The sequence below is a fragment of the Pseudochaenichthys georgianus genome, chromosome 21 (assembly GCF_902827115.2).
Source record: "Pseudochaenichthys georgianus chromosome 21, fPseGeo1.2, whole genome shotgun sequence".
In the NCBI taxonomy this organism is placed as follows: Eukaryota; Metazoa; Chordata; class Actinopteri; order Perciformes; family Channichthyidae; genus Pseudochaenichthys; species Pseudochaenichthys georgianus.
In genome coordinates this window covers 2,642,232-2,663,039 of record NC_047523.1, presented here as the reverse complement: position 1 = coordinate 2,663,039, position 20,808 = coordinate 2,642,232, and the positions used below count along the sequence as shown (strand labels likewise).

The following is a 20,808-nucleotide window of genomic DNA, read 5'->3' as shown; positions in this document are numbered from 1 at the left end:
GTCATGGCGAATACAGTCGCTGCTTTATTTATGTCTGTATGTTGTTGTTGTGAGTGTGGATGGAGCAGCTACAGGTTAGTTTAGCCTGATCGATTCGGATAGGATTTACATGGAGATCCGGCCCGCCCCCTCTCCAGCGTCTTTTTTGAATCACAGGAGTAAACACAGAATTAATGCTTTATTAATTCATGGTTTTTAAGGGGCTTATCTCCATGTAAATACTATGGTAGACTACCCAGTTACTAAATCAGCCTACTATCACCTAAAGAACATATCTAGGATTAAAAGACTAATGTCACAGCAGGATTTGGAAAAACTTGTCCATGCCTTTATCTTCAGTAGACTCGACTACTGCAATGGTGTCTTCACAGGTCTCACTAAAAAATCTATTAGAAAGCTGCAGCTGATTCAGAACGCCGTTGCTCGAGTCCTCACTAACACTAAGAAAGTGGATCACATCACTCCTGTTCTGAAGTCTTTACACTGGCTTCCTGTGTGTCAAAGAATAGATTTCAAAATACTGCTGCTGGTTTATAAAGCACTGAATGGTTTAGGCCCAAAATACATTACTGACCTCCTGCTAAACTATGAACCATCCAGGTCTTCAGGGACTGGTCAGCTTTCTGTCCCCAGAGTCAGAACTAAACATGGTAAAGCAGCATTCAGTTATTATGCTCCAAATATCTGGAACAAACTCCCAGAAACCTGCAGGTCCGCTGCAACTCTGACTACTTTTAAATCCAGGCTGAAGACTTTTCTTTTTGTCGCTGCTTTTAAATTGAACTATTCATATCTTAAACTGCACTGTAACTTTTATCCATGTACTTTTTCTTGTAATGTTTAATTGAACTATTTATATTTTAGACTGCACTGTAACTTTTATCCATGTATTTTTCCTTGATGTTTATTTGATTAGCTTTTCTTTTTTAATGCTTAATGTCTTTCAATTTTTTTTTTGTAAAGCACTTTGAATTTGAAAAGTGCTCTATAAATAAACTTGCCTTACCCAATATTCGCATCGCTCAAATCGCTTGAGTTTCACCGCGGCTGTCAGCTGTGTTTGCTCCTGTCATTCAAACAAGACGCGCCGGAGAGGGGGCGGGAAGTATCTCCATGTAAATCCTATAGGAGATACCAACTACAACAAAATGAACATATTTGACAGTGATTTAATTGTAATACACGTTTCAAAGTGATGCCGAAGTAACTAATACTGATAACGGTTAGTAAAAACCATGAATTAATGCTTTGACAAGTCTGCAGACAAGACGGCAGGCGAAAAGCTTTTAAAATGCGTGTTTTCAGAATGGAATCGGATCCATCAGGCTAAGCTAACCTGTAGCTGCTCCGTCCACACTCACAATGTCATACAGACATAAATAAAGCAGCGACTGTATTCGCCATGACATAGACAGTCTGTGGTTTGTACATATTTAACTTTTGTCCAGTTTCTGATAGGGATGGGAACGATTAATCGAATATTCGAATATTCGAAATGATTCAGGTATTCGAATAATTATTCATGTATTCGAATATGAGTTATTTGAGTTTTTATTCATTTTTTTTTTGGGAGTGATGCCTAAGTTGATTACATATTATCAAATTGAATAATTCAATGTATATATATACGACTATGCCATAGCTAAATGTGTTAGGTGACGTCTAAAGGTGTGTTTTGCTCCGCTCACCGGTCCCTCACAGCGGGCAGAGCTGCAGGTGCTGATCTCTCTCTCGTGTCCGGTTATACTTCACTCGCGTTTATGTCCAAATCCATCAGATCTAGCTAGTTCTAGCCAATGATATGGCTGCTGCCCCTCCCTACACGCAGATCACGCAGACTCAAACCTCATCTTAGGCCCAAATGTGGCGCAAATGAGCTCCGCAGCCGTTGCGAGGTTCCGGCGCTAACAGTTCATGAGCGTGCTCCCCCGCCCCCTGTCAACACTCGCGACACATGAGTGGCCAGCCTAAACAACAATAAGCGCTGCTTGGCAACCGTGTGTGGCGGCAAAGTACATAGACATTTTGACTGGAGAGATTTAGTTTTGCCGGTATTCAATATTTTATCAGTCATAGTCCGGTAATTATTTACACTCTAAGAAGAGTCCTACACAACAGACATGGCGTCAAAAAGGAGTAATGTGTGGAAATATTTCGACCAGGTAAGTGAGTGCGGTGTAGAGGTCAACCTATGCCAAATTAAACTTATATACATGCTATACCTTGCTATACCCGCAACCTCTGTTCCAGCTGAGAGGGTCTTCTCTACAGCTGGCCTGATTGTGAATCGCCTCCACACATGAAAGCTGTAGGCCTATAGCTGTCAAACTGTGATCACCAGTTCAATACATTTGACAAATTCGACTTGGTTTCTACACTTATTTGAACATGTATGTATTTGTAAAAAATTATTGGGAAAAAAATGGGTAAAAAAAAAGAATGTAAAAAAAAATGTTACCCAATTTTTTTTTTATAGGATATGTACATTTCGGTTAACCAGTTAACCGTTTTTTGGGGGGTCGAATATTCGAATATACATTTGCTTTCAAATTCCCATCCCTAGTTTCTGAACAGATATGAGGAGCTGTGAGCTCTGAGTGTGTGCTAACGGCTGATGTGTTGGGAGGGACCGGTTGGGACATATTGCGCTGTCGGACGTTGACCAATCACGAAGCGTCATTTCTTCACTGGCAGCAAAAACAACCAATCACAGCAGTGCTGTCTGGCTGGCTCTGTCCAATCATAAACAAGAAGTGTTCTCCCTAAGGAATACCCTTTCCGTCCAATGTGAAATGCTGTGGTGTTTTCTGAAATGCTGCGGCGTTTTGTGAAATGCTGTAGCGTTTTGTGAAATGCTGTTGTGTTTTCATTTTAAGTCATACGCTAATATTAACCAATACACAGCTTCAATTATTACTTTACTTACCTTGACCACATAACAGCTGTATTGAAGGTTTGCTTTTTGATCAATAAACACAACAACAAAAAGCAAACTCCACTGGTATGGAACATACATGGCCTAATATCAAGAGGAGATGCGTTTATTGAGTAAACAAACAGTCAAGGGCAGAACGTCTGCACAACCCACTGCACCGCACGCCACGGTTAACCTGTTAAGCCGGCGGGGACCCTGTTTTTTTTTTTTTCCACGACACTGTGTCTCAGAGCATCTTAATATTTAAAAACCTATTAATGTGTTATACCAGATTAACGAGAAGAATCTCAGCTAACTGACGATAAGAACTATTTTTACCGAAACAAAACAAAAGTCTCACAAGAAGCGTTAGCATTAGCCCTTAGCTAAAACGGGCAGATGCTACTTCCGGTGCTAACTAGCAAAAACGACCTTTAAAACTTAATGTTTTCTGCACAAACTACATATCATCTGAAAGCTGATACTCCACAGATTATTTTTGTTATAAGTATCATCACTGTAGGACACAAACTCACTGAGCTATCAGCCAGAACAGAGAAGAAAAAAAACAACAGTTTTCAAAACCATAACAATAAGTATGTCTTACCGTTGCTGTTTTGTGATCAAAGCTCTTGTTCAAGGGAATAAAAACGCTGCTTAAGGTTAATCCAATGTCTCTTAGTCACTTTAGAATTGTTCCTGATAATCTATCATTACATTCATGGCAGCAGAGTAGGTATAACGTTTTGCAGTCCCGAGCTAATGCTGTCTCACGTGCTGTTTACGCAAACCTCTCTCTACTTGACGTAAGTGTTTAGCGGGACTTACTAACTGTCACTCGATTCTATTGGCTCTAGCGGTTCAGAAAAGGTGTCAATCACCCAAATCGACCAATGGGTTCCAAAGATATGATCCTGCGTAGTATAAACTACGCAAAGCAAATCCATTGCTTCTGCCCAAGCATCTGCCAAAGACATCTGTGGCCAAATGAATGTGGAAGCTGTTCTCAAGCAGAAGAGGCTGAGAACAGCCAAGAGACAGTTCTCCTATGAGTCCCCAGAGGAGCAAGTGAGTGATGCACTAAAGAAACTCAAAGTTTCTTTTTTCAATATGGTGGTGGATGTTTCATTGCATCACTGCAGGAGAGATTCAAGGCCTTAGGTGAAGTAGAGGAAACGTTTGGGGTGCTACTCAACTTCCCTGACCTGCCAAAGGAAGATCTGACGAAGCAGTGTGAAACACTCAGCAACACCCTGAGCTGCGTGGACAGTCAGACCTGGAGAAGAGGGAACTTGCACTGGAGATGCAGAATTTCCCAGCTTTGCCAAAAGCCAACATGACCACCCTAGAACTTCTGACTTTCCTACAGGAGAAGGAAATGAACGAAGTGTATCCAAATATGTGGGTGGCCCTCAGGATCGCTGTCACTATTCCAGTGACAGTTGCTGCTGGGGAGAGGAGCTGCTCCAAATTGAAGCTCATTAAAACATACCTGAGGTCGTCAATGGCTCAAGAACGCCTCAATGGATTAGCTTTAATAAGCATCAATCGCAAGATTTCGGGGCAAATATCATTTGAGGATACAATAAATGAATTTGCAGCAAGGAAATCCAGACGTGTCCGACTCTAAGGATGTGGACTAATTAAAGGACACAATAACATAGCAGAGACTTGTTGTTCTGATTGCCTGTTTCATTTGATTTATAGTGTGTGTAATGTTGTTCATTATCTTAATTTATTTGCAATAACCTCAGTTGTAAGAGCTCCGTTGGCTATATTTGTGTCCACGTTTGCACTTATTCTTTTCTTAAAGTTTTAAGAGAAGCTACTTTTGTTTGATGAGTGATTTTCATTTAATAACTACAATATTAATAATAAGGATAAAATAAATACATATGTTACATTTATTTGTTATTGGCTGTGGGTTATTGGTTATGTTCACATACTTATTTGGTTATTAAAATGTAAATCGATCTTTTTCATATGGGTGTTTTAGAGTTGTACCTCCTATCAGGTCTCTAGTAATTGTGTGCTCAAAGTGCACCAGATTGAAGCATTTTACTTTAAAATGTTAATACCCCCGGACCCCCCTAGAGGATGTGACATCCACCCCCCAATTAAAACATGTTCATACAATAATGAATACATTTGAAACCTTTATGTATATTACCTATGTCAATATGTTTCTGTTTTTGTACTGTATTGGTCTTTTGTAGTGATTTTTTCATTTATTCTTTATATATTCTATTGTGTATTGCTTGGAGGGGGGGGGGCACCAAATCATAATCTCGCCTAGGGCACCAAAAATGTCTAGGGCCGGCCCTGCTCAACACCCATATGAAACAGAACTGTAAACAGATTTTTCTTTATGGATATTTTACAAATCACTTAATCTGTATTCTTGTTTTGTCATACAGTAAAGTATTTCATAACTGTTTTTCATTTATTCTCTCTGGCTGTCCATCTCATAATGTTCAAATAGAAACTAGCTGTCAATAGGAAAATCATTCAGAAGAATTATAATTTCATGCAAAAATCCGTAACAAAAAGAGGTTGCACATTTAAATTCAGGTGTTGTTATGTCAACGTCAGTAAACTTGGAAGTTTACTGACATTTACATACCTTGTTTACCTGGCTCAAGTGGTGGCTCTGGGATTGTTGTGTGAGCCACCACTTGAGAATTATCGTCTTTTTTAAATGTTCTTATGTTTATCTTCAAAAACTCTGAGTCCGACTGACAGTTTAAACATTGTCACAGCTCATATGATAGGTACCTGTCAACCAATAAGACAGATGTTTATTTCCATTCAACTCTCTGGTTGGTCTGGTGTCTTGCCTCTGTTGCATTCACTGAACACGGGAAATTACAATCCTGTCGTCCTCTCTAGTGTCATGATGAGGTTCAGGTAAAGCACGGTTCATGTATTATATTATTGACTTAATAATATAATACATGACTTTGAGAGTAGGCAATCTAGGCATATTAACAACATTAATTAAACATTCTTATCACGGCGACGGTGTAGCCTACTGAGATTATTATTTTTTTCATTTTTTGCTAGGGGGCCCTTAGTGGCTAAGCGGCCGCTTATGTCGCTTAATGGGTCGGGCCAACACACTCTCACTCCCTAAGCGTCCAATAGCGACGTTTGGTCAGTGTCCGTGGCGTCCAATTGTGACGCTCCTAGGCTCCTTCAGCGTCATAAAGAGACGCAAATAGCTTTCAACTGATTGCAATGTATTCCCATCTGCGTCGGGATTTGACGCTCATGGAAGCACGGCATTCGTTTATGTTGGCTGCCCTTAAAGGTAATGTGAGCGTCCATTCCCAGGAGTAAAGGATGGCAGAAGACACTACACTACCCAGAATCCCCAGCTATCGTTTGGACTACACCATGTGCTCTTGACAAACCCCGTGATAGTCCTCAAGCTCTGTGATTGGAGAGTGTGCTCCGAGGGTTAAGCCGATTCTCGAACAGCACTTGAAATGGGATGGAACCACGGCAGACTGTCCAAAACTGGATTTGAACGGGTCCACCGCGTCCCCCCTCCCCCACCCCGTCCCCAGAACTACACATGCTGGCTATTCTGTTTCGCAACATGTTCTCTATGGCACGTCTCTACTGGGAGTTGTAGTTTTAAAAGACGTTTTCATATTTCCCATAATAAGAAGTTGCCAGTATTAAACTGTGTACATCCCTGGAGGTTTAGGGGAAAGGAAACACTCACATTTAAAACATATAATTAATAAATGGGTGAAAATTGCTTGTGCCCATTATGGGCAGTATTACTATATATACCCACATGCCAGCTAAGGTCAGAAGAGCTTTATTTAACAGCTGGTATTATGTGTGTGACCCCTGTGATAACATTACATTACATTAATTGATAAGCCTGAAACATGCACTTGTCAAGGTTCAGAGGCACATTGTGCAAATATGGCAGTAGCCATCGATCAGCTTAAGATAAGATATACTTTATTGATCCCAAGTTGGAACATTTGCGTTACATCAGCATGTGTAACAGTTAAATATGCAGTTGTGTTTATTTGAAAATCATTTAGTATAATCACATAAATTCTGTGTTTTATATTCAACAATTCTGTGTTCTTTATTTATTGATTGTTCAATACCTGACAAGGCCGGAGATGAAATATCTACATACATCTATAAGAGTATAATACATTATGTATAATATCAGTTAAAATAAGTGCTTCAACATAGTTAACATTGCTGGAGGTATGCACAAATATTGATAGATGTCTTGTAATGCACTATTGAGGAACCTGCAACCCAAGTTTTTCATTCAGTGCAGAACTACACCACAGTTGTGTAGGCCTATATGATATGTCAATAAACCTTAGAAAATCTTGAAATCTTGAAAGGGATGTGCAAAATAGTCATTACATACAGTCTTTAATTAACAATTAGTAGAGAATAACGAGTAATGAATATACTTTATAGGGATCGTATTAATATCTAATAATAAAAATATTGAAATTCAATAACATGCTTTAACCACCAGGTGTCCCTTTATATCAGCTGTGCACCTTTATGGTGTAAATACAGCCTATCTACCAATTGGATCAAATATAAAAGTGAGCCGAATTAGTGTTGATACTGCAAGGAGACGCATTGTGTGAAAAGAAATGTAAGATGTTGTTTAATGGCTGATATATTTATGATCCACGTCACGTTTTCAGTTCCTCATGTTTGTCTTCTCATCAGGGCTCTATAAATACAGAACTACGGCAGATATATAATATGTAATGCAGCCGAACCGTGTATTACAATGCCGTTATGTGATGACTTTCAAAGAGAAAAGCAAGCACACTCGGAATAAGGTATTATTATTATTTCGGTCTGTTTCCGGTATTTGTTAATGACGGTGTGCTCGGAGATGTGAGACTGGAATTGCACAGGGGGAAAATAACGTAGGCTATCTTTAGATGCGGATTTTGTTAAACTAATATGTTTAGGCTGTGGACCAACACTATACATTGACGGGGAAGGGGGTAGCAATAAAGATAACACCATTAAACAGTTACACAACATAACAGAAATAATATCGATAGCAGCGTCCCTAGCAACCACCTTGGTAACAATGAAAACGTCGCGATTTCCTGAAGTAATCTTCGTAATAACTTGCGAACTAAAGATCATGTACATCCACTGCACACATAATCTGAAATAACAACTCATATTTCTCGCATCAAATGACATCAAAACGCATTTTAATGGCCAAACTAACTTTAAAATAGGCATTTTACACCTAGAATAAAACGAAGTTCGGCCATGTTTTTTTTTTCTGCAGGGAGACATTTGAAGATCACGTGACATAGACGCCAGCCATCGGAATGAATGGTGAAAAAAACGGGGTTTGTCAAACAGAGCACATGGTGTAGGCCAAACGATAGCTGGGGATTCTGGGTAGTGTAGTGTCTTCTGCCATCCTTTACTCAGAAAACATATGTGTTTCTCCGAATCGAAGGGGAAAAATACAAAAGCATTGTACACAATTTAAACCAATCAATGTTGTGTAATTAACAAGGATAATCTGGTGTTTTTTAGTCGATGAGTAGTGCAGATATCACTGTAAAATCAATCGACAGTAAGAGGAGTACTTACTTCCGGGTGTAAAATTCTCCGTTATCCAATGGGAATGGATGCTCACATTGCCTTTAAGGGCAGCCGGCATAAACGAATGCCGTGCTTCCATGAGCGTCAAATCCCGACGCAGATGGGAATACATTGCAATCAGTTGAAAGCTATTTGCGTCCCTTTATGACGCTGAAGGAGCCTAGGAGCGTCACAATTGGACGCCACGGACACTGACCAAACGTCGCTATTGGACGCTTAGGGCGTGTGTTGGTCGGGCCGGCTCTGATTCGAGACATCCCTCAATCAATTTCCCCTAATCTGTGGCGGAAAAAGTAAGGCGGGGCCTCTCATATGACGCACACCTGCACACTTGCTCGCCTGTTCCACTCTTTGTTTTCCGACTGGCACTGCTGGCAGGCAGGCTCCCATGCTCTATCTATGCTCTTTTTTTTCATGTCCCTTTAGAGCAGTGGTTCTCAAATGGGGGTACGTGGACCCCTAGGGGTAAGTTTGAGTACTGCAGGGGCAGGCCCGGTTCCAGAACAAAATGACTCAGGGTGCATCTGAGATTAGAGAGGTTGGGCACTTTTTTAAATATACCTGGGCAGGCTCTGTTTTGCCGAGGTCCTCTGGCACTTGCGGGCCACTGAGGGGTGGCGGTGTTTGGAGCAACAAAGACGGCTGCGGCTGCTCCGCCTCCGTGGGCGAGGCGGGCAAAGCCGACGAGTCGGGCGTTATTGTCCACGACAGTGGCCGCGGGTAACGTAATGTCCCCATGATCTGAACTGTTATTACCTACAGTAGATGCAGTGTTACTGCTGGCGATAAGGGCTGGTTGTTTTAACCATTTTCTGATGTCCATCACTGACACTGATAGCTTTGTAAGAACCTTGCGGATGACGAACGCGCAGCGGCACAGGTCACACGCACCTGACATAATAACGTTACTTACCGTTTAAATTGACCAAATAAATGCAGCAATGTTATTTAACCACAATTCCAATTTATTTTATTTCAACTCAATTCTTATTATTATACTCATTATTATTACTACTATTATTATTATTATTATTATATATGTAATATTTTTCACTTTTATTTTTTTGACTTTTCATTTATTTTTTTGTCACTTTTCATTTTTCAAATGAGGGTGCATAACGACTCAACTGAGGGTGCAATGCACCCTTATGCACCCCCGTAGAACCGGGCCTGGGGGTACGTGAGATTTATTTTATGCTAATGAAAAACATAAGTAATGCATTTAAACAAACTACTAATAGTAGATGAACTACTTTATTCAAAGGTTTACAGAAACTCTGGATAATAAAATGGGAAATAAACGGGGTGCTCTCTTTTCCTCTCCCTCTCCTGACAGCCCGTCAGTCTCGTGCAGCTCGCTGAACCTGTAATAAGTGACCCGACAGTAAAGAATACATATATTTACAACTAGTTCTCCGTCAGCAGCAGCTGATCTGATCTCTGATCTCTCTCTCGCGTCCGGTTAGACTTCACTCGCGTTTATGTCCAAATCTATCAGATCTAGCTAGTTCTTGTTAACTATATGACTGCCTGCTTATCAAAGGACCTAAACAATAAGCGTTGCTTGGTAACGGCTTGTGGCCGTAAAGCAGTGTGCGAACTATACCACGGTCTCCGGGGGAGCCGGGATTTTGTTGTTGTTGTTGTTGCGGGGGGGGGGGGGTAAATGCTGATCCGTGCATTAATAGCAACAGCACAGACATAGGCCTATTATAAAGAGAAAATCTGTTGCACACGGGGTGGTGCCACAGGTCTACATTTACATGAAACGTCCCGATGGATCATGTAAATGTCAACAGATTTCCCGAGCATGTATGGGCTACGCAAACTTCAATCAACTTGATAATAAATAATCCACGGACCACCAATGTAACGTTTGACTGTTTAATTAATTAATTAATCAACTTAAAATGACTCAAATGTGATCCACTCACTCCACTGTTGGCTGGTCCAGCCACCGCAGCAACTTCGCCCCCCACCTCGAGCACCAGGCAAGGAGGAAGAGGAAGAACATGTGGGGTGGTCATCAGCAGCATCATCATCTTCTTCCACATCTCCTTCGATCTCTACTACTGTATGGTAGTTGTAGTCATCAAGTTAGCTTCTCTCGGCTCGTCTTCTTGTGTCTCTTCAGCCCCCAAGTTAACGTTAGCTGTCAAGTTAGCACTAGCACTGACGTTAGCTCCCTCCTCTCTCGGTTCTGTTGTAGCAGCAGTCACAACGTACGATGTGCTACCACCAGCTACATTCGGTTGGTCTTCTTGATCAGGTTGTTTGGCCGTCTTTTTAAAGAAATTGCCTAAGTTGTTTTTTTCTTTTCGACATGTCAGCAGCAGCAACAATGCCTAAACATGCAGTGCTAACTAAACAAGCTTGTGAGTGAGTGGGTAGTGGGTGGAGCTGCGGGCAGCGTGCAAGCAGGCGACACTTTTTTCATGAATCATAAATTCTAAATATAATTTTATTTCACTTATTTTACACCTTTGAAAAAAAAAACATGCCCAAAATGGAATTTATTTGGTCATCATATCAGTATTTTAGAGAGCTCCCCCCAAATTTCACAAACCATGTTCCCAGGGGAGCTCATGTCACCACTAGGGGAGCTATAGCTCCCCCTGCTCCCCTCCAGTTCGCACCCTGCCGTAAAGTATAGCGCAGCATTATGCATACGTTTATAGGAGGGGTCAAAATCCCATGCTCATAAAATGCTCATATATTTTTTCTCTTCGTTCCCCACGCCCCAAAATAAACAAATAATGAAATATACCAATTTTAGGAAAACTAACGAAGTTTGAGCAGTGTGGGTTTTATATGAACAGAGTTGCACATATTTCAAAACGTGAAGTGTAATAACTGCAGTTTGCCTCATGACCCTCAGTGAAGCTCAAGCCCATGTTTCACTACAAGTACAACTTATTAAAAATATCAGTTAAATGCAGCTAATGTCGTCTTAGTGTTATTACATGATGTTAAAATTGGTTTGCCATGAATTTAGTGATGGATAGTAAACATTTGAAATGTAGCATTTAAGTGTTTCTCAGTTACTGTTGTTGTTTTAATCAATCAGACACTGATGGTGCAGCGCTATATACTGTACCTCTTTATAGGCATTTTTTCCTTAACACATGGTGTTTGCGCTGATCAGGGGGTAGGCTACATTATTGAAAAAAAGTTTTAGAACCACTGCTTTTGAGGCTCCGTAGAAAATATATACTAAGTATGTTCATAAAAAGGTTTTAGATTGCCCGGTGTCCATGTAAAGTTATCGTTATCTCTCGGAGTGAAAACAGTATTTCAGGTGTCTGCGTTTTCACAGTAATGTGGTTGCTAGGTAACCTACGCAGCTCTGGCTTCATACAGCCGTGAGTAATCTCGTCACTGTTGATTGATTTTACAGTGATATCTGACTGCATGTACTCAACTAAAATATATCAGTTTGTCCTTGTTAATTACACGACATTCATTGGTTTTAATTGTGTACAATGCTTTTGTGTTTTTCCCTTTAAATTCTTTATTTATAGAGCGTCGTCACGTCGTTTTGAATCACTGTCGGCTACAACGCTGATATAATGGGAGTTGTAGTTGTAGCCCCTCCTCTGCTCATCAGCTTCACGTGCACCGACCTTCATTCACCTCAGTCCAGAGACAAGGAGCTAGAGCCAGTATTCAAGAGACCCGAAGGATGAGTCTACTTCACGGACACACACCACATTTAAAGTAAATCAAAGCAAATTAAAATGGTATACAAGACAAAGATCTAATAAATCACACAGTGGTGCTGTGAAAAGATTTAGATTTCATATGTAGCCAATTCGCTAGAATTGAAGAGTACAAGTACATGCAAGCCCCTACTCTCTACCAACAACACATCTACTCAGAGGAGGCGGGTGTGTGACCGACATCATGCAACGCTCTGATTGGACATCGCTCCATCGACCAGCTGGGTGGTGGATCTTTACTTTGTACTAGGATTAATTCCATACATATTACGAATGATATGCAACAAAAGAACACGTGTGTGTAGCAGTCTTTGTCAACATAGTAGATGTGGTATTATCTGTGCAAGTAAGCTACAGATGGTACCATGGCGGCATGGCGTGTTGCTGTTATCTGACAGCAGTCTGCAGCACAATGGACCGGACTACACGCTGGTTTGTGGTGCTTAAAGTTTGTATGTAAATACCATGGGTCCTTTCAGAAACTGTACCAGTTAATCAGACGGTACTCAGTATGAACGCTGTGGACGGTGTGGTGTGAATGATCAGCAGAGTCAGAGAAGTCGGGACGGGTGGCGCAGTGGTCTGTGCATCCGATCATCAGACCAAGGGGGCGTTGGGGAACTCCAGTTCGAAACCCGCTCCCGCTGTGGGTATTGTCCACAGTACATGTATAATACTAATGTGTACTTGTAAAAGCGCCTCCATGACTTCGAGGCGTGAAGATGGACGGTGTGGCGCAGTGCGCTGTGCAATGATCATCAGATCAAGGGGTGAAACCCGCCGCTGCTGCGTCTGTAAAGCCGGTGTGTCCTTGGGCAAGACACTTCACCTGAACTTGCTCCTGTGGGTATTGTCCACAGTTTCTGACCATTGCATGTATCATATATGTGTAAATGTAAAGCGCTTTGAGTCATTGAAAAGCGCTATAATAAATGTAAGGAATTATTATTATTATTATTAAGTCACATGGACAGGACGTCACCGACTGGATCACAATGCTTTCTACGCTTTACATCAAGTCATTTATTGCGAGTCAGTAAAGTTAAGCATCATACACACAAAGATCAAGAAGTAAAAATCACTCTTGGCAATGCTGAGATTAGTAAAGAAAGTACTTGATGCTGACCAAGAAAGAGCATCAGACAAAAGACAATGTACACTGGAGACGTTCAGCAGAACCTTTGTGTCTCGTGTCCAGGAGGGCCAGAGGAAGGTTTAGTATTCTCCCAGACTTAAGAGGACCACTGGTTTCTGCTTTAGGGAATAAACAGCTCTCTGCCAATGGTTCTCACTTCATCTTCACCACACCTGATTTAGCATTACATGCCAGTTATATTTCCAGCCATGGGCATGTCTCAGTCCAATCCGAAGCCGTTCGTAATGGCTTCACAAAGTTTCAGACTAAATCTTCTGGTTTCCATGGTTGCGGTTAGTTAAGTTAGACAGAGTTAAACCAAGGCAACCTGAGGTAATGCCATGAGTGTTTTGATGTGGTAAATTAATGCCTATAAAGCAATATGATATGATTACTATCTCAACATGGGGGGGGGGGGGGGGTTAAGGGGTTAATCGTTGATCTTAACAGAACAATGTTCTCTGTAGGTCTCTAGGTGCAATTGTTGGCATTGTTCTCCTGTTGGCATTTAAAAAAGATGGATGCTCATTCCAAGGTTCAGACATTCTGCCAGTAAGTCCTTCTGTCTGTAACTCCCTGAAATCATTGAAGCCACATTGAAGAGAGAATTAAGGTGGATTGTAATAGTGGGGAGCTTGTTTACTCAATCTAGACCTTATACCCTCGACCCAGCAACCACATGTCGACCTGACATCAAATCATCACTTGTAATGAGTTTCAATCCATCCCAGCAGAACCTTTGTCCTGAGGCAGGAGCAGAGTGTCTCCCTACAGCTCAGAAGGCCACTTGGAGGAAGAGTAGTGCAGAGACAGTTTCATTCTCTGAGCTCTACTGGGAACATGGACGTAATGACATCATAGTGCTCCTCAGTGCTGCTGGGGATGGGAAGGAGGGGCTCAGGAAGTGGCACGAGTAACTAGAAGAAAAGAAAAAACAAGGTTATTGTGGAGATAGTGGCATCCTATGAAGGCATAACACCTAGGAAATGTATCAGTGAGGGTAAACAGGCCCAGTGTTTCCCCCAGGATGAGTCATAGCAGCGGTGCTAAGGCACGTGGGCCCATAGTGTGTGCACGTGCAAAGTGCGCCCCGCCAATTTGTTTCTATGTGTCTGCCAGCACAAGAAAGGCTCTTGAGGCCGAGTACCAGGGCCGGTTCTAGCCAATATGCTGCCCGAGGCGAGATTTGATATATAAAGAATACATGAAAGATCTCTACAAAAACAGAAACGTATTGACATGGAGTAATATACGTCAAAATGGCTTCAAATGTCTTCAGTATTGTATCAACATGTTTGAATTTGGAGGTGGATGTCACATCCTCTAGGGCAGTGGTTCTCAAATGGGGGTACGCGGACCCCTATGGGTACGTTGGAGTACTGCAGGGGGTACGTGAGATTTATTTTATGTTAATGAAAAAAAAAAACATAAGTAATGCATTTAAACAAACTACTAATAGTAACTACTTTATTCAAAGGTTTACAGAAACTCTGGATAATGAAATGAGAAAAATAAACGGGGTGTTCTCTTTTCCTCTCCCTCTCCTGACAGCTCGTCAGTCTCGTGCAGCTCACTGAACCTGTAATGAGTGACCCGACAGTAGGGCTGTGCAATTAATCGTATTTTAATCGCGATTACGATTATGGCTTGCGACGATTATGAAAACAGCATAATTGACAAAATACGATTATTTTTGCTGGGTGCGCTTTCGCCCCTCCCTAAAAGACCACTCGGCCACGTGGGAGTGACATGTGTGTTGTGAGTGTTCAGCGCAAGCGAAGATGTCAGAACAAGAGCAGCAACTCGTTAAAAAGAAGGGTAAAACTATTACCACTATTTGGCTTTCAGGAGTCCGACGTGGAGCAAAACAAAGTACAGTGCAGGATGTGTTACCAGGTTGTGTTGGCACCACACGCTAACACAACCAATCTCTTTAATCATCTGAAATACAACCACAAAGTGCAATACGACCGGGCAATAATACAACAAAAAGCAGATGCCCGCTCGACTTCATCCACCACATTATCACAGTCATCGATTCAGGACGCATTGTACAGAGCAACGGCCTACGCGACGAGCTCGCAGAGACACAGAGATATTACAGGTGCCATTACATTTCACATCGCTAAAGATATGTGTCCAGTTAGCACTGTTAGCAACCAGGGCTTTAAGCAACTTGTCAACACGTTGGACAAGCGTTACGCGATGCCGTCTCGGTATTATTTCAGCAGGTCTGCGCTGCCTGCACTATATGACAAATGCCGTGGGGAAGTTGAGAGAGATGTGGCTTCAGCTGACTACTTTGCCACCACAACAGACCTATGGTCTAGCCCAGGGGTGCCCAACCAGTCGATCGCGAGATGTGTCTAAAAATAGAACAACAATATTCTGTTTTATCGTTAATGTCCTGTAACATAATCTTCCTGTGCCAGAATAATGCACTTGAACGCATCAAAGCTTTGTGATTGGCCGGCGTCACCCCATGTGTCGGGGCGTGGCTGAGGGTCTTCAGTCCAGGTGGCTTGTCACCTGCCTGCGCTCATCTCTGAAACCAGACCATGTCAACAGGCTGGTGTTTCTTGCAAACAATCTTTAAGAGATGACATGAGCAGCCCTACCAGCATGGTGTGACCATGGTGGCCAAAACATTTTTATTTGATCTTAAATTGTAGTTCAACATTTATTTCCTGTTACTTCTGGACCATGACGTTTAACTGAGTGGAATATGTTGAATATGTTTTACCAACATGTTGGCTATATGTTAAGGAGTTTTCAGTAGGTTGTGACAGTGCACTGCATCATATTTGATTTAATTTATTTTGGTCTAATTTATTTTTATTTATCATATTAATAATATATGTTTAGTATGGTTTTGGAAGAGCGCTCCAACATATTTGTTGATCTTGTTTATTGGTAAAATATTATTTGTTTTAAAGTTCAATAAATGGTCAATGAATAATCGTCAAAATAATCGTGATATCAATTATTGACCCAAATAATCGTGATTATGATTTTTGCCATAATCGCACAGCCCTACCCGACAGTAAAGAATACACATATTTATAACTAGGTTAGCTAGTTCCAGAGTAGATAAACTAGCTCAGTGTGTTCGGTCTAACTCTTAATGTATTTAAATGTTGCTCCACTCAACGGTCCGTCACAGCGCGGAGCTGTGATCATGCAGAGCTGCGTGTTCTCCGTCAGCAGCAGCTGATCTAATCTCTGATCTCTCTCTCGTCTGGGTATACTTCACTCGCGTTTCACTGTACCTCTTTATAGGCATTTTTCCCTAACAAATTGTTGTTGCTGATCAGGGGGTACTTGGCTGAATTTTTTTTTCAAAGGGGGTACATTATGGAAAAAAGTTTGAGAACCACTGCTCTAGGGGGGTCCGGGGGTAAAGTAAAATGCTTCAATCTGGTGCACTTTGAGCACACAATTACTAGAGACCTGTTCTAGGGGGTACAACTCTAAAACACCCATATGAAAAAGATCGGTTTACATTTTAATAATCAAATAAGTATATGAACATAACCAATAACAAATAAATGTAACTTATTTTATTTTTGTTGTTCATTCATATCTTATTTTACCTAGTTAACATTTATTTATGCATATTTTGTATCTCTCCAACTTTAAATGATATTTTTGGTTTACTGTTCTATAGTATACATTGGAACGATTTCAAATCTGTTTTTATTCATCCTGATAATTATAAAGGGGTGCCTTGGAAATATGTGTTTACATCATTTGTGGTCAAAACGTTTGAGACCCACTGAGATAACTTAGATTAACTATCTAAACCAGGCATGGCCAAACTAAGGCCCGCGGGCCATATACGGCCCGTTGGGCTTTTGAATCCGGCCCGCCGAATATTGGTACAAATGTGTCCAAATTATAGTAAAGACCGCATTCATTTTGTCTTTTTCCTGCAATACCCGGCATTTCAGTTGATCCCACTAGATGGCGCACTCTAGACACAATTGACCTTTGCTGGAGTCTGGCCTATTCTCTCAGCTGGCCCCACTCAGCAACCCAGCAAGATCCAAGAACCAAATACGTCACGCTTACATTGGAGGGGGTCGAGATTAAACTGAGCAATAACAGTTCATGGTGAGTACGGCGAATACAAGTTGTAACAAGCAGTAGCGCTGAGCAAAGTGACAAGAACTCGCACACACTTATAAAAAACACTTAAATTCATAACGAAAACTACACCGGTAAAATATGCGTGTAGAAAACGGCTTATGCCACAATATGATGGCAACAAGTAGTCAAGATAGTCTGATTAGCTTCGGTTGCTAAGCTAACTAACATCACCTGTAGAATGCCAGAGAAACTTTCATAACAGCGTTGTGATGCCAAGCAGCTTTCAGACTAAACACATTCACTGATGGGGAGGGGGATATTTATCAGCTGCTTGTGACAGTCAGACAATGAAAACTTTATAGCGGCCGCTACCGCGAGTTAACGGGAGAATAAACTCCGGGAGACGAGCAGCGCTGCAGCGGGCAGTGATTCTTTCACACACAGTGACGTCACGAGCTACCCACAATGCAACGCGCGCCATATATATATATATATAAATACGCCATTTTCCTGGAGGTGCAAATATAAACAGCTAGCTAAAGTAGCCAGGCAGAGCGCACTAGGTTTTTTTTCTGAATTAACGACCGAAGAAATCGCTGCATGTCTTCGGATTACATCTCTTGACTTGAGGGGTGTGCTCTAGGTCGTTACCAGCGTAAACTAGAGCTGTGTGGGTTGTCAGATTGCCCTTACAGACTGCCTGCAGATGTATGGAAAAACGACCCTCGAAAGTGGCCTTCGTCGATTTTGGCTGCATCTACGTCTAATTTCTGGAAACACCAGGTGAATACCCCACTTGTCACAATAATATTATCATGCCAATGCATATGTGGTATTTTAGAGTTGACTAGATATTGATTAAGGCAATAGACTATGATATTCTGCTTGCACCTCGCGTGAAATGGCGGATACCGGACGTACGGTGTCGCCCTCGGCCCAATACCCATATGTGTGTGTGAAAGAATGCAGCTGAACCACATTAATGCACAATGCACCACGGCACTCTGGAGAAAGGTACAGGGTTGGAGAAGTAGTTCTTTAATTTAATCTGGCTTCGTATAATTAAAAACTACCAGACGCAGTCCTCTATTGATGTTGTTGTGAGCGGTGTTGCGGAGAAAATCAGCGACGTAAAACGCTGTGTGGGTCATAAGAAGGCACGTAAACGTCATGACGCAAACGATGACGCAATAATTCACCTTTGAACCTGCATCTGTAACAACGGGCGGACCAAAGAAAAGAAAAGTCAACATTGAGTGCCGAGTGTATACTGAGGAGTGAACAGCTAAATATTTGTTCACCGATCTGCTGCTGGTCCGGCCCGTCTGTCAAATTTTAAAACTCATAGTGGCCTCTGAGCCAAAAAGTTTGCCCACCCCTGATCTAAACACTCAGAGTCCTCTACCTCACTGAGTCTGACAGGAGAGCTCTCCTCCACCCTGGTTGTAGAAACATCTACTTCTTATAGAACAGTTTATATGCAGGAATCCTGACGTCAAATGTAATACCTTTTAAGACCTTTTTTAAGACCCTTTTTATACATTTTAAGACCTCATCGCAACTTCGAGTTCTAACCGGTTACATCGGCGACACACTTGACCTCACATTTACTATATTGATTGTAAGATAGCACAACTAAACAGAGTGCAGACAGACTACTGAAGCCTCCTCTCCACATGAACTTCAACCTCTCTGTGAAGGTCAGGTTTAATGCAGCATGCTGCTTTGTTGCTTCTGTACTCTGTGCTCTTTCATTCCAGTAGAACCAGTAGAAACCAGTAGAAACCAGTATTTGACCAATAAACAAAACAATTGACAAAACTTTGAACTATGAAATATATGAAACGTTGGTGAGCTTCAGCGGCAATGCCATATAGGAGCTCCCTCACAAATACCCAGGGGTTAAATTGGGCTGGGGCTGTCCGGGGCTAAGCCCGGCACATAGGACGATGCTCTAACGTCACCCCCCTCACACATTTGTCATGTTTACAAAAAACGATATATATGTTAAGACTTTTCTCGTTCTTAATATAGACTATATTTAGGGTCGATATGTGTTGACCTTACTTTAAAATAGCAGATCTCTGTGACCGGATGTTTGGCTTAGACCCCGGCCCCACGAGGACGCATACAGTAAAACACATACGCAAACGCAACAGTCTTCCGTTTACACGCATTCGATTCATTAACGTGTCCGTTCACACTAGACCGCTGGAAATGCTAGAAATGCTGGAAACGCTGTAGTACATATGCCAGGCCTGCAACATCCCCCACTTTCATCACTTGCAGCGCCCATCGCACAGAGCAAATTAAACGTGTAACCGGGTGAAAAGGGTGTTACATTTACTTATGAATGTTGTTACATCAAGGCCGAAAATTAGGACGAGCGCCAACGGTCAAAAATGTTTTTTCCCTCCCAGAGCTGCCAGCGCAGCGCCTCCACAGATCTATGCCAAAAATCGGCCCTGCCTAGTACATGCAGTGGCAATGTCTCAAGACTTAGCAAAAATACACCTTTATTGAACACAAATACTACAAATTCACATAACAAACAATCAAAAATGAAAAAGGGTCGCCACTTATTATTATTTTAATTAAAAAAAATATTAGCAGCGGCACTATTTGTATATAGGGAGAACACTGAGGCCATATTCACCCCTCACCTCAAGATCTGTGATGCCCCTTTCTGTGAGGGAAATATTTTGTTGTGTGTTTGTACCAAAAAGCATTTTGTGTTTCACATAGGTCTGCCATAACTTAGAGCAGGGGGTTAAAGGTTTAAAGGGTTAAAGGTTCCGCTTTCCTGTTGGGGGACTGTGACTAACTGCCAGAGGACTTTAACAGACTGTCTTTGTCTCTGAATCCATGTGTTTTTGTGATTATCGATCAGAAGACGCGCGAAATAGAGGCTCCTCCTTGATTATCTGTGTAGATTTGCGCTGTGTTTCTGTGTAATCTTCAGTGTTGGCTGGGGAATCACATGATGAAGTCGTGTGAGAACCCTGCCAATGCTCCCGGCCGTGGCTCTCAATAAACTCAGGTGTTTGATATAAAGCGGACTCCAGCCTCCATTCCTTCCATCAACATTGCTGAAAAGAAAACCTCTCTCACAGATTGGCGTCACGGACAGGCACCTTCAGATCTTTCAGACATTGGTGAGTACATTTCTATTTTGAGATTGACTCGCCAGCGTTTGAGATCAACGGTGTATTAAAATTACCTGAGAGAACTGAGCTGCTGCATTTTTTTGGGTTTCTCTACTCATTTACATCTGGAGGCTAATCTATAACCTCAGGAATCGGTGTCAAGGG

At 41.7% G+C, this 20,808-nt stretch overlaps 1 protein-coding gene across 2 annotated transcripts in view; it reads right to left on the bottom strand.

The window, feature by feature from the left end:
• Window positions 1-13,272: 13,272 nt before the first annotated feature.
• Window positions 13,273-20,808, bottom strand: part of ifngr2 (interferon gamma receptor 2) — a 25,684-nt gene continuing 18,148 nt past the window's right edge. Inside the window, exon 7 of one of the 2 annotated variants that reach the window (XM_034110182.2) lies at window positions 13,273-14,325. In XM_034110182.2, the coding sequence (XP_033966073.1) occupies window positions 14,224-14,325 (102 nt within the window). In that variant the 3' untranslated portion in view covers window positions 13,273-14,223. The remainder of the gene's footprint in view (window positions 14,326-20,808) is intronic. The other variant, XM_034110183.2, reaches the window with a different exon arrangement.